General features: G+C 40.6%; 1 protein-coding gene across 2 annotated transcripts in view; it reads right to left on the bottom strand.

The window, feature by feature from the left end:
• Window positions 1-14,112, bottom strand: part of ift74 (intraflagellar transport 74) — a 242,813-nt gene that overhangs the window by 101,161 nt on the left and 127,540 nt on the right. For both annotated transcript variants that reach the window (XM_073048695.1, XM_073048694.1), the window contains exon 11: window positions 4,964-5,004. In XM_073048695.1, the coding sequence (XP_072904796.1) occupies window positions 4,964-5,004 (41 nt within the window). The remainder of the gene's footprint in view (window positions 1-4,963; window positions 5,005-14,112) is intronic.

A 14,112-nucleotide genomic window follows, 5' to 3' on the forward strand; every position in this document is an offset into this window, starting at 1 on the left:
TTAAATTGCATCTACCATGAATTTACCCACTCACCTAACCTATCCAAGTCACCCTGCATCCTCTTAGCATCCTCCTCACAGCTAACACTGCCGCCCAGCTTCGTGTCATCCGCAAACTTGGAGATGCTGCATTTAATTCCCTCATCTAAATCATTAATATACCGTAGATGTCGGATTATAAGCCGCTACTTTTTTCCCACATTTTGAACAGCTTTGAACACTGCGGCCTTTAATACGGTGCGGCTAATGCATGATTTTTTTCATGCCGCCAAAAACATTTTGCCTCGTAACAGTAAACCAATAAAATTGATGAGTAGTTCACAGAGGTCCAATGAAATTGTATGATAAATCAAGCGCACTTTCACAATTAAATTATTGTAAATCAGTCATTTGTACTCACCCTCATCAACATGGAAAACACTCGAAGAAAAGCATTGTGCTGCCTTTATGGCAGTTATTTAGTTTATAATATTTTCGCTTAGTAATTCATTTTCTAGTTAAAGTTAGAAGTGTTTTAACTATATTTGTTTTCTGTACTACATCGCGGGATGCTATGACGTCACACCCGGTTTCGCTGCGTCTTGTGGGAAAAATGCCGTTTGCGATAAACGGGACGGCGGGGGGCGAGCGGCGGAGCGGCATTAGATCTGAGCGAATGCTGCTTTTAAGTTAAAGGCGATCAATAACTTTTCCTGGTAGGCTGCAGTATATATATTTTTTACCAGTCGTTAGGAGATATTGGAATGTTGTTCAGTAAAAAAGTATACGCAACGTATATTTAAAAGTAGCTGCGTTACAGGCACGGTTCGAAAAAAAGCATTTGCAATATGTATTTGTTTATGTTACCATATGGATTTAATTAAAAGTTAAAAAATCCTCACGTGTAATATCTTTCTGTGTAAATATCTCATATTACAACGTGGGACACCTGCGGCCGAAAATCCGGTGTGGCTGAAAATCCAGTGCGGCCTAAAATCCGGTGCGGCCTAAAATCCGGTGTGGCCTGTACAAGTAAAAAATTGATTTTCTTTCTAAAATTAGAGCCAGCGGCTTTTAATCAGGTGCGCTCTGTAGTCCGGAATCTACGGTATATTGTAAACAACTGGAGTCCCAGCACTGAGCCTTGCAGTACCCCACTAGTCACTGCCTCCCATTCTGAAAAGGTCCCGTTTACTTCCACTCTTTGCTTCCTGTCTGCCAACCAATTCTCTATCCACATCAATACCATACCCCCAATACCGTGTGCTTTAAGTTTGCACACTAATCTCCTGTGTGGGACCTTGTCAAAAGCCTTTTGAAAATCTAAATATACCACATCCACTGGCTCTCCACTATCCACTCTACTAGTTACATCTTCAAAAAATTCTATAAGATTCATCAGACATGATTTTCCTTTCATAAATCCATGCTGACTTTGTCCAATGATTTTACCTCTTTCCAAATGTGCTGTTATCACATCTTTGATAACTCTAGCATTTTCCCCACCACCGATGTCAGACTAACCGGTCTATAATTCCCTGGTTTCTCTCTCCCTCCTTTTTTAAAAAGTGGGGGAGGGGGGATCATTGCTTGCTGCCGCATACGCACGGGAGGGAGGGGAGCTGTGGGGGGACTTTGGGGTGCTAACATTTAACTGTCATTCATTCTTTGTGGGCACTTCTCTGTTTTTCGTGAATGGTTATGAAGAAAAAGCATTTCAGGATGTATGTTGTATACATTTCTCTGACATTAAATATTATCTTTGAAACTTCGAAACCTTTGAACTCAGAACATTAGTCCCACCATCGCTCAGCCTTTTGCCTCCTGACTTTGTCAGAGGTCTCAACAACATCTGAATAATAGAAGGCATGCTTTAAGGTGTGAAAAGGCAAGTTAAAAGGGCATGTGTGGGGCAAGCATTTTAAACAGAGTATTGGCTACTTGGAACACACCGTTAGGGTGGTAATGGAAGTATTCACGACTGTGATTTTCAAGAGACTTTCAGATACACTAACTGATACAATACATGATGTAAAATTAAACTAAGTCTCTTCTCCCTGCATATGTTCTATACAGTATTCGTCTACCCTGAATATTCATGTGTCTAACTAAAAGCTTCTTAAAGATTAGACAGATAGCATCCTATGTTGCAGTAGGGCTAATTTTGAGGGAATTAGGTAGGTTCTAGCAGAAGTTGATTGGGGAAGTCTACCTGAATGGAAAGGAGTTGAAGCAGAAGTTGGATGTACTCAGGATCATTCAGGAGGCTGAAGACATTTGAAGAGGTGGTCACACCCAGAATACAGCCTTTGGACAGTAGAATGGTAATATCAGGAGTGATAATGGGATTAAAAAATCAGTGTAGGGTTCCCCTGTGGCCATTCTCTTCAGCAACAAGTATACTGCTGGGTGGATGACCCACCAAAGCATGGCAGCAGCAGCCAGGCAGGTGGCACAGTGGCTAGCTCTGAGGCTCAACAGGGAAGAGTAAAGTCGAGCAGTGCGGTAGTTATAGGTAACTCAATAGTTAGCGGAACAGAAGGGAAAGTCTGTGGCCACAAACGAGAAAGCAGGATGGTATGTCAAAGCCAAATTAAATCCACTGTGATTCAATGTTGTAAAACAATAAAACATGAAAACTTCCGGGAGGGGAAGAGGTGAATACTTTTTATAAGCATTATAGGACTGCTGCTTAATGATGCATATAATAATGGGGACAATGAAATAGCGAACAAACTGAATAAGTATTTTGCATCAGTCTTCACTGTGGAAGACACTGGCAGTATGGTGGATGTTCCAGGTGTCAAGGGCCATGAAGTGTACGAAATTACCATAATAAGAGAGAAGGTGCTTGGGAAACGGAGAGGTCTGAAGGTAGATATGTCATCTGGACCAGACAGTGTGCATCCCAGAGTTCAAAAAGAAGTGTCTGGAAAGATCATGGAGGCATTAGTAATAATCTTTCAAGAATCACTAGATTCTGGAATGGTTCCAGAAACTGGAAAATTGCGAATGTCACTCCACTCTTCAAGAAGGGAAAGAGGCAGAAGAAAGGAAACTATAGGCCAGTTAGTCTGACCTCAGTGTTTGGTAAAATGTTGGAGTTGATTGGAGGATAAGATCTTGGGTACTTAGAGACACAGAATAAAATAGGCCATAGTCAGCATAGTTTTTTCTAGGGAAAATCTTGCTTGACAAATCTGTTGGAATTCTTTGAAGAAATAACAAGCAGGATAGACAAAGGAGAATCAGTTGATGTTATGTACTTGGATTTTCAGAAAGCCTTTGACAAGGTGCCACACTTGAGGCTGCTTAACAAGCTACAAGCCCATGGTATTACTGGGAAGATTCTAGTCTGGATAAAGCAGTGGCAGGGGGCAAAGAGTGGGAATTAAAGGAGCCTTTTCTGGCTGGCTACTAGTGACTAGTGGTGTTCACAGGGGTATGTGTTGGGACCAATTATTTTTATGCCAATGATTTGGATGATGAAATTGATGGCTTTGTTGCAAAGTTTACAGACGATATAAAGATAGGTGGAGGGGCAGGTAGTTTGAGGAATTAGAGAGACTACAGAAAGACATAGACAGATTAAAAGTATGGGCAAAGAAATAACAGATGGAATACAGTTTCAGGAAGAGTACAGTCATGCATTTTGGTAAGAAGAAATCAAAGAGTTGTCTGTTTTATAAATAGAGAGAAAATACAAAAAACTCAGGTGCAAATGGAGCTGGGAGTCCTTGTGCAGGATTCCTTAATAATTAATTTGCAGGTTGAGTCTGGTGTGAAAGGCAAATGCAATGTTAGCATTCATTTCAACAGGATTAGAATATAAAACCAAGGATGTAATGTTGAGACTTTATGAAGCACTGGTGAGAACTCACTTGAAGTTTTGTGAGCTGGTTTGGGCTGCTTAGAAAGGAAGCACTGAAGTTGCATCAAAGGAGGTTCACAAAAATGATTCCAGGATTGAATAGCTTGTCATATGAAGAGTGTTTGATGGCTCTGGGCCTGTATTCACTAGGATTCAGAAGAATGAGGGGGGACCTATTGAAAACTATCGAAAAGCTTTCATGTGGTGGAGAGTCTAAGACCAGAGAACCCAGCCTCAGAAGAGAGGGGCATCCTTTTAGAATGGAGATGAGGAGGAATTTCTTTAGCCAGAGTGGTGAATTTGGGGAATTCTTTGCAACAGGCAGCTGTGGAAGACAAGTTTTTTTGTATATTTAAGGCAGAGATTGACAGATCCAATTTTATGATTACTCACTTGTGACACTGAAGTATCTGTTGGTGACCAGCAAACTCTTCCTTACCTTCCCACAATTTCCTCAGATATACTTGCTCAGGCCCTGATTGTTTTATCAACCTTTATGCCCTTGAAGCCTGCTAAAAGCTCCTCTTTTGTAATATTAATGTAATGCCCTGGTTAGGATTTTTACTGCTAATGCTGTAGGGTATTTCATTTAGAAAATAATGGAGAGAGTAAGTAGATCATACAGCATCTATGGAGTGAGCTGAACTACATGTCAGACAGAAAGATTGACAAAATTGTAAAAGAATGGATCAACTGGAATTAATTATACTTTTCCTAATAATTTAATGAAAAAATTACATTTTAAAAAATAAATATCATCATTAAGAAAAACCTGATGGCAACGTTGATAAAGAATACTGATCATATTTCCACTCTAGCCACGGCATCTTTTTAATTCTGGGCCAGAAACAGTAAATATACATGCTTAACAGCATTGCTAAGTGATGAACACTATAAAGACTGCAACAAGATGAGCATGCAAAGCACTTACAGCTGAGTATGAGCCGGTGCAAAGTCTGTAGCGAGGCAGAAGAACGCTGAATGATGAATATTATTAATTTTAGTGCCACAACTGACCCCAACATTATCACACAAAAAATTAAAATTAAATATAATAGAAGTAAAATCAACACAGTAAAATTATTGGAGATAATATTTAAATTTCTTTCTTACTGTCTTTCCATGCTGGCTATTTCCTGGTTATCTTCTTTAACCTGTTAAAAGCAAGAAAAACTGAGTTTCAGGAATACAGGGGACTATCAGCTTCAATGGCTATTGGGTTTTATTGAATTGATTAGTACTGATGGGACACAAAGATTGACATGGACATGGTGTGTTGAAGAATATGTTTCCATGCTGTGCTACTCTATGACACAATTAAAAAGGACATTTTCAAATCTTTCAAAAACCATTACTGTTACATTAAGTACTGGCATAAATAAAGATTGAGAGCTGCATATGAAGAATTTTAACTACATTACGATAATTAATTCTGCATTATAGAGTACAATGTCAGGGCAGGGAACAAAATTACAAGTAATAACACTATCTGAAAGAAAGCTCCATTGAAGTAAGTAATAAGATGGACAAGATTTGACAGTGAAATATCTTTGGAAAAGGTAAAGACAGCAAAAGTGCAACAGCTAATAACCATGAAGTACTGAGGAGAATGAAGCAGTTTAGCTGATTTGTATGATTTGCATAGCATCACATAGCAAAAAATGAGTCCTCTTTGGTACAATGCTGAAATGCTGGATTATAGTTATACATGATAGAATGTTTATTCTTATGACAGCTTCACCAAAGTTCACTGGTTTAGAAAAATGAAGAGATGTGATAGGGACATGTAGTATACAATCCTCAAGTCTCTTGACAGGGTAGAGATGAGGGAACATTTCTCCTTATAGGGGAATTTAAACTAGAGATCTGTTTAAAGGGGTTTCACTTTCTCCACCATCAACGCTGCCCTCAACCGCATCTCTTCTATTTCACGCATGTTTCTTCTTACCCTATCTTCCCGCCACCCTACCAAGGATAGGGTTCCTCTTGTCCTCACCTACCACCCCAACAGCCTCCATGTGCAGCACATTATTCTCCGAAACTTCCGCAACCTTCAACTGGATCCCACCACCAAACACTTTTCTTTCCCCTCCCTCCCCACATTCTGCTTTCCACAGGGATCGTTCCCTACGCAACTCACCGTCCATTCATCCTTCCCCACTGATCTCCCTCCTGGCGTTTATCCTTGCAAGCGGAACAAATGTTACACCTGCCTCTACACCTCCTCCCTCACTACCATTCAGGGCCCCAAACAGTCTTTCCAAGTGAGGCGACACTTCACCTGTGAGTCTGTTGGGGTTATATACTGTGTTCAGTGCTCCCGATGCAGCCTCCTCTACACTGGCGAGACCTGACGTAGATTGGGAGATTGGCCACCCATTTTAATTCCACTTCCCATTCCCATTCCGATATGTCCATCCATGACCTCCTCCACTGTCATGATAAGGCCACATTTAGGTTGGAGGAACAACACCTTATATTCTGTTTGGGTAGTCTCCAATTTGATGGCATGAACAAAAGAGTTCTCAAACTTCCAGTAATGCCTCCCGCTCACCACCCGTTCATCATTTCCCATCCCCTTTTCCCTCTCTCATGTTATCTCCTTGCCCGTCTATTGTCTCCCTCTACTGCTCCTCCCTCCCCCCTTCTCTTTCTTCCATGGCCTTCTGACTCGTTCACCAATCAACTTCCTAGTTCTTTGCTTCATCCCTCCCCCTCCAAGTTTCAGCTATCACCTGATTTCTCTCTCCCTTCCCCCCACCTTTCAAATCTACTCCTCAGTTTTTTTTCTCCAGTCCTGCCGAAGGGTTTCGGCCTGAAACATTGACTGTACTTTTTTTCCATAGATGCTGCCTGGCCTGCTGAGTTCCTCAGCATTTTGTGTGTGTTGCTTGGATTTCCAGCATCTGCAGATTTTCTCTTGTTTGAAATCTGTTTAAAGATATGGGCTTGGATACTTATCATGAAAGCGTAACACTATTACAGCTCGGGACATCAGAGTTTGGAGTTCAATTCCAACATCATTCCAACATGTATGCAAGTACATGTTTGGCACAGCATTGTGGGCCGAAGGGCCTGTATTGTGGTGTAGGCTTTCTATGTTTTTATGTCATCCATAAGGAATGCGTGGGTTTTCACTAGGTACTTCCCCCAGTCCAAAGACAAACAGGCAAGTAGGCTAAATGGTCATTGTAAATTGCTCCATGATTAGGTTAATATTAAATTGAGGGTTGCTGGATGGCACAGTTTGAAGGGCATATTCCGACCTGTATCTCAATAAATAAATAAACTCTTATTTTCTCAGAAAATCATGTACCTTTAAAACTCTTCTTTAAAAGGTTAAGGAAGCAGAATTTTTCAATATTTTAATGGCAGAGATACATAAATATTTGATAACTAAGGGGTCAAAAGATTACAATAGATCAAAGGAAACACATTATTGAGGTTAGAAACGGGGATGGTGCCAGAGGATTGGTGTATTGCTCATGTGGTTCCATTGTTTAAAAAAGGTTCTAAGAGTAAACCTAGCAATTATAGGCCTGTCAGTTTGACGTCAGTGGTGGGTAAATTAATGGAAAGTATTCTTAGAGATGGTATATATAATTATCTGGATAGACAGGGTCTGATTAGGAATAGTCAGCATGAATTTGTGCATGGAAGGTCATGTTTGACAAATCTTATTGAATTTTTTGAAGAGGTTATGAGGAAAGTTGACGAGGGTAAAGCAGTGGATGCTGCCTGTATGGACTTCAGTAAGGCCTTTGACAAGGTTCTGCATGGAAGGTTAGTTAGGAAGGTTCAATCGTTAGGTATTAATATTGAAGTAGTAAAATGGATTCAACAGTGGCTGGATGAGAGCTGCCAGAGAGTAGTGGTGGATAACTGTTTGTCAGGTTGGAGGCCAGTGACTAGTGGTGTGCCTCAGGGATCTGTGCAACTGGGTCCAATGTTGTTTGTTATATACATTAATGATCTGGATGATGGGGTGGTAAACTGGATTACTAAGTATGCAGATGATACTAAGGTAGGTGGCGTTGTGGATAATGAAGTAGGTTTTCAAACCTTGCAGAGAGATTTAGGCCAGATAGAAGAGCGGGCTGAACGATGGCAGATGGATGGAGTTTAATGCTGATAAGTGTGAGGCGCTACATTTTGGTAGGAATAATCCAAATAGGACATACATGGTAAATGGTAGGGCATTGAAGAATGCAGTAGAACAGAGTGATCTAGGAATAATGGTGCATAGTTCCCTGAAGGTGAAATCTCATGTGGATAGGGTGGTGAAGAAAGCTTTTGGTATGCTGGCCTTTATAAATCAGAGCATTGAGTATAGGAGTTGGGATGTAATGTTAAAATTGTACAAGGCATTGGTGAGGCCAAATTTGGAGTATTGTGTACAATTCTGGTCACCGAATTATAGGAAAGTTATTAACAAAATAGAGAAAGTACAGAGGAGATTTACTAGAATGTTACCTGGATTTCAGCACCTAAGTTACAGGGAAAGGTTGAACAAGTTAGGTCTTTATTCTTTGGAGCATAGGCAGTTGAGGGGGGACTTGATAGAGGTATTTAAAATTATGAGGGGGATAGATCAAGTTGACATGGATAGGCTTTTTCCATTGAGAGTAGGGGAGATTCAAACAAGAGGACATGAGTTGAGAGTTAGGGGGCAAAAGTTTAAGGGTAACACGAGGGGGAATTTCTTTACTCAGAGAGTGGTAGCTGTGTGGAACAAGCTTCCAGTAGAAGTAGTAGAGGCAGGTTTGGTATTGTCATTTAAAGTAAAATTGGATAGGTATATGGACAGGAAAGGAATGGAGGGTTATGGTCTGAGTGCAGGCCAGTGGGTCTAGGTGAGAGTAAGCGTTTGGCACGGACTAGAAGGGCCAAGATGGCCTGTTTCCGTGCTGTAATTGTTACATGGTTATATGGTTACAGTCAGATCTTCTGCAACAGGCCTAAGAGTACTGACGACTGACTCCTGCTCCTAATTTATGTTTTTCAATACACAAAGTACAGTGCAGATCTGTTTATTCATTTCCATAGACACTGCCTAATCTGCTGAATTCCTCCAGCATTTTGTGTGTGTTGCTTTAAACCTTTAACTTTGGTTAACAATTACTGTCTCATTACACACATCACAGGTTTTTAAACCAGCATTTTAAGGTCTTAGGAAATGCAGAAATAAGTAAGTGAAACACATCATTACCTGTGATCAATTCTCAAGTTATTAATATATGGCAGAAAAACCAATATATTTTGTTATAACTGTGATACCACAGTTGAGTAACAGATATTTGTTATCATTAACTTAATGGGACTAGAGTCATGCAGCATGGAAACAGGCCATTCATCCTTCCATGGTACTGAGCCTGTGTTGACATAAAAGTTCAAGTTTATTATCAAACCCAGTCTATGATCCACTGACACCAGTGGCCTGTGTCTTCTTGTACTCTTCTAAGCAATAGATGACCTATGGCAAGTGTTACAGAGTATAGTAGAGATCATCTTGCTATCTTCTATTCTATCTCCACAAAATCTTTTAAATTCATTTGCTGGAACCTACAAATTCACTGGCTACAATATATTCCTTTCCCCAGATGGGTGGAGAAAATGATTCAAGGATGCCTTTACAACATCTTTGAGAAATGTTACATCATCACTAGTCATAGAGAACCACAGTACAGAAACAGCAAACTTCAACCAGCTATTTAAATCCCATCTTTTTTTCTCCTCCAGATTCTCATCAACCTTCCCCAGACTTTTATCATTCACCTACTTATTAGTGTAAATTTACAATGGTCAATTAACCTACAAACAAGTCTTTGGCATGTAAAAGGATACAAAACACCCAGAGGAAACTCAAATAGCCACAGGGAGAACATGGAAACTCTACATGAACAGCAACTGAAGTCAGGATTAAACTGGACACCTGAAGATTCAAGGCAGTGGCTTTAGTAGGCCACTCCACTTTATCTATAGAGTGCATAGAAGTGAAATATTTTACTAGCACCGTAATTGGGTGATCAGTTTATATGCTTTTAAGAGGAAAGGCACAGAAAAACATATCAACTGGATCTGATTACAGGGTAGCACATGGTTTAACATGAAATGCAAACACCAGCTTAAATAAATGGGAAAACCCAGGTCCAACTCAGCACAAATCAGAAAAGGGCCATTCAGGATGGTGCAGAGAATCTCAGTCTAATTGGTAGGAGAAGGGTACCATCTGAATAACTGGACACTGGCTCACCCTGTTGAGCAACTCCTGTTACACTGTGGCAGAATCTGTGGGCCCCTCATTGGCCTCATTAACCACATTAGATAGGAAGCAAATTATCCTTAGTCATTACTCGAGAAAGAAACTTTGAAATATGATGGGATTAACAGACCATAAGACAGAGGAACAGAATTAGGCCATTTGTCCCATTGAGTCTGTCTGCCATTTCATTATGGAAGCCATTACAGATGTACTTACAACTACTATGTACCATGGTTGTCATAGACTTTGTAAAAACAGGTCTCTAAGAATAATAAAGTGGTCTTTAAGGATAATAAGGATAATTAAGAGGTCTCTAAGGATAATAAAGTGGCAGTTTGTACAGCAAAAGCAGCAGCAATTACGCCCACCCTTGTTGTGTCAGAAACAAGCAGCCCCACACAGCTGGCCTTGATGACACCTCACACTTTGGAGGACATACAAGGATACCAGTCCACTGCTCCATCGACCAAAAGCGTAAAGTGGAAAAAGCTGTACAGCATTATGTGTTCCCAGGTAAATTGGTACTGTGGATTGCCTGATGAGTTCACAAGTTCACACATGCAGGCAAGAAGGGAATTATTAATTAAATAAACCAAACTTGGTATGCCACTGGAGTATCTTAAATTGCAGAACATATCTGTAGATAATGTATGATAAGTGCCTTACAGAATCCGGGAATACTGGTGCAAGTAACAAGTAACAGGGGTTTCATACACTGCTGTCAGATGGCCCCCTTTGTACACATACAGAAGGACTTTATTGAATTGTCTTAATGTAAAGGGTATAGGTATGTATTAGTCATTATTGATGTGTTCTCATGATGGGTTGAAGAATTTCCTTGCAGAAAGAATGATGCAGTTACAGTAGCAAAATGTATGTTACAGGAAATAATCCTGCGATTTGGGATCCCCTGGAAACTATCTAGTGACAATGGTACCCATTTCACTGGTAAGGTAATTGAAGAAGTATGAAAAGCCTTACAGGTGGATCAACATTTCCACTGTAACTACCATCATCAGTTCCGTTCATCCTTTCCTAGTGGAAAGGATGATCGGAACAATTAAAAATAAATTGAGGAAAATGTGTAAGAAAACTGAACTGAAGTGGGAACAGGTGCTGCCTTTGGTTCTGATGACTATTCAAGCCACTGCTAATAGAACCATTGGCTTGCCCCTACATGAAATCATAATGGGACGGCCCTTAAGCAGATCGATGTACATAACCTGGATGAGAGCATTCTGAACTATTGTATTGTCTTAAAAACAGCATTACCAAATATCATCAACAGGTAAAGGAATCCCAGCGACCATTAGCAGAAACTAAGTGCGTGGTGCAGACATTTAAAAGAAAGACTTGTTTGGAACTTCAGTTTGAAGGACCACTTCAGCTATGCCGGTAACCAATACAGCCATCAAAATAAGAGAAAAGCCACTGTGGATTTGTGTCTCTCACTGTAAGAAGGCGCCCGACAATGTAATTCCACAGATTCACCACCCTCTGGCTAAAGGCCTTTCAACATTTGATAGGTTTCAATGAGAATCCCCTCATTCTGCTAAATTCTACCCCTCCACCTACTTTTACTTAGATAAGATGCCTAAAACTCCTCACAATACTCCATGTACGGTGTGATGAATGCCCTATAAAGCTTCAGCATTACATTCTTGCTTTTGCCTTCTAATTCTCTCGAAATGAGTACTACCATTGCATTTGCTTTCATTACCACCTACTCAACCTGTGAATTAACCCTAAGGGACACCTGCACGAGACCCCCAAGTCACTTTGCACCCCTGTATTTTGAATTTTTTCTCTATTTAGAAATTAATCAACACCTTCATTCCTTCTCCCAAAGTACATGACCATGTACTTCCCCTACACTATATTCCATCTGACACTTCCTTGCCAATTCTCCCAGTCTAAATCCTTCTACAGACAATCCTCAACACAATTTGACCCTTCACTTATCTTTGTATTATCCATAAACTTGGCCACAAAGCCATCAATTCCTTCCTCCGAATCACTGACATGTAACGTGAAAAGAAGCGGTCCCACAAAAGACCCTGTGGAATACCACTAATCACCAGCAACCAACTAGTAAAGGCTCCCTTTATTCCCACTTGAGGCCTGCAGCCTGTCAGCCAATCTTCTATCCATTCTAGTATCTTTCCTGTAATACCATGGGCTGTTATCTTGTTAAGCAGCCTCATATACAGCACCTTGTCAAAGGCCTTTTGAAAATCCAAATATATAACATCAACTGACTTTCCTTTGTCTATCCTGCCTGTTATTTCCTCAAAGAATTCCAACAGATTTGTCAGGTCAGATTTCCACTTTAGAAAACCACGCTGACTCTTTTTCGATTTTATTATGTGCCTCCAAGTACACTGAAACCTCAACCTTAATAAAGACTCCAACATCTTTCCAACCAGTGAAGTCAGGCTAACTGGCTTATAATTCCTTTCTTCTGCTTCCCTCCCTTCTTAAAGAGTGGAATGTCATTTGCAAGTTTCCAGTCCTCAGGAACCATTCCAGAATCTAGTGATTCCTGAAAGATCATTACTAATATCTTCACAATCTCTTCAGCTACCTCCTTCATAACCCTGGGGTGTAGTCCATTTGGTCCAGGTGACTTATCTACCTTTGGACTTTTCAGCTTCCCAAGCACCTCCTCCTTAGTAGTAGCAATGACACTCACTTCTGCCTCCAGACACTCTCGAATCTCTGGCATTCTGCTAGTGGCTTTCACACTGAAGACTGACACGAACACTTTTACAGTTCATCCGCCATTTCTTTGTCCTGCATTACTAACTCTCCGACATCATTTTCCAGTTGTCCAATATCCACTGTCGACTCTCTTTTAATCTTTATGTACTGCATATGAAAAACACTTTTTGTATCCTATTTATACTGTTGGCTAGCTTACTTTGATAATTCATCTGTTCTCTCTTTACAGCTTTTTGGGTGCCCTCTCATTGAAACCTATAGATGTGGAGGGATGTTTCCCATGGTGGGACAGTCAAATAGCCTCAGAATAGAGGAATGTCCACTTTGAAAGGAAATAAAGAAGGATTTTCTTTAGCCAGAGAGTGGTGAATCTGTGAAATACTGTGGAGGCCAAATAATTGGGCATTTATGGCAGAGGGTGATAGATTCTTGATTAGTCAGAGCATGAAGGGATACGGAGAGAAGGCAGAAGATTGGGGCTGAGAGGAAAATGGATCAGCCATGATGAAATGGTGGTGCAGACTCGATGGGAGAGTAGCCTATTTCTGTTTCGATATCTTATAGTCTTTTTATGTAACACCCAATCCAGAATTGCCATTCCCCTTGTGGTTTCACCCTCAATCTGCTTTAAAAGTATTTTACAAATTCCCTCTCTTGGGATCCAGCACAAACCTGATTTTCCCAACCTATCGGCATATTGAAATCACCCATAATTACTACAACATTGCCCTTTTCACATGCCTTTTCTATCTCCTGTTGTAATTTGTAGCCTACATTCTGCCTACTGCTTGGATGCCTGTATATAACTCCCATTAGGGTATTTTTACTGTTGTAGTTTCTGAACTCTACCTACAAGGATTCTATTTCTTTTGATCCTCTGTAATCTCTTTCAAAAAATTTCATTTCATTTTTTCACCAACAGAGCCACCCCACCCCACTGACTGTAATCTTGCCCTATCATCTGCCTGTCCTTCCTCACAGACTCATTACACAACTAGTTGTATAACAACCGCCCATCCTTAGCCCAGCATACCAGTTCCCATCCCCCTGCCAAAAATTAGTTTAAATTCTCCCCGGCATTGAGCACAACTATACCGATCAGTGTCACTGGAAAGCATCATCAAGGACCCCTATTACCCAGGCCATGTTCTCTTCTTGCTGCTGCCATCAGGAAGAAGGTACAGGAAACTCGGGACCCATACCACCAGGTTCAGGAAAGGTTATTACCCATCAACCATTAGGCTCTTGAACTAAAGGGAATAACTTCACTCCACTCACC

The sequence above is a fragment of the Hemitrygon akajei genome, chromosome 6 (assembly GCF_048418815.1).
Source record: "Hemitrygon akajei chromosome 6, sHemAka1.3, whole genome shotgun sequence".
NCBI lineage: Eukaryota > Metazoa > Chordata > Chondrichthyes > Myliobatiformes > Dasyatidae > Hemitrygon > Hemitrygon akajei.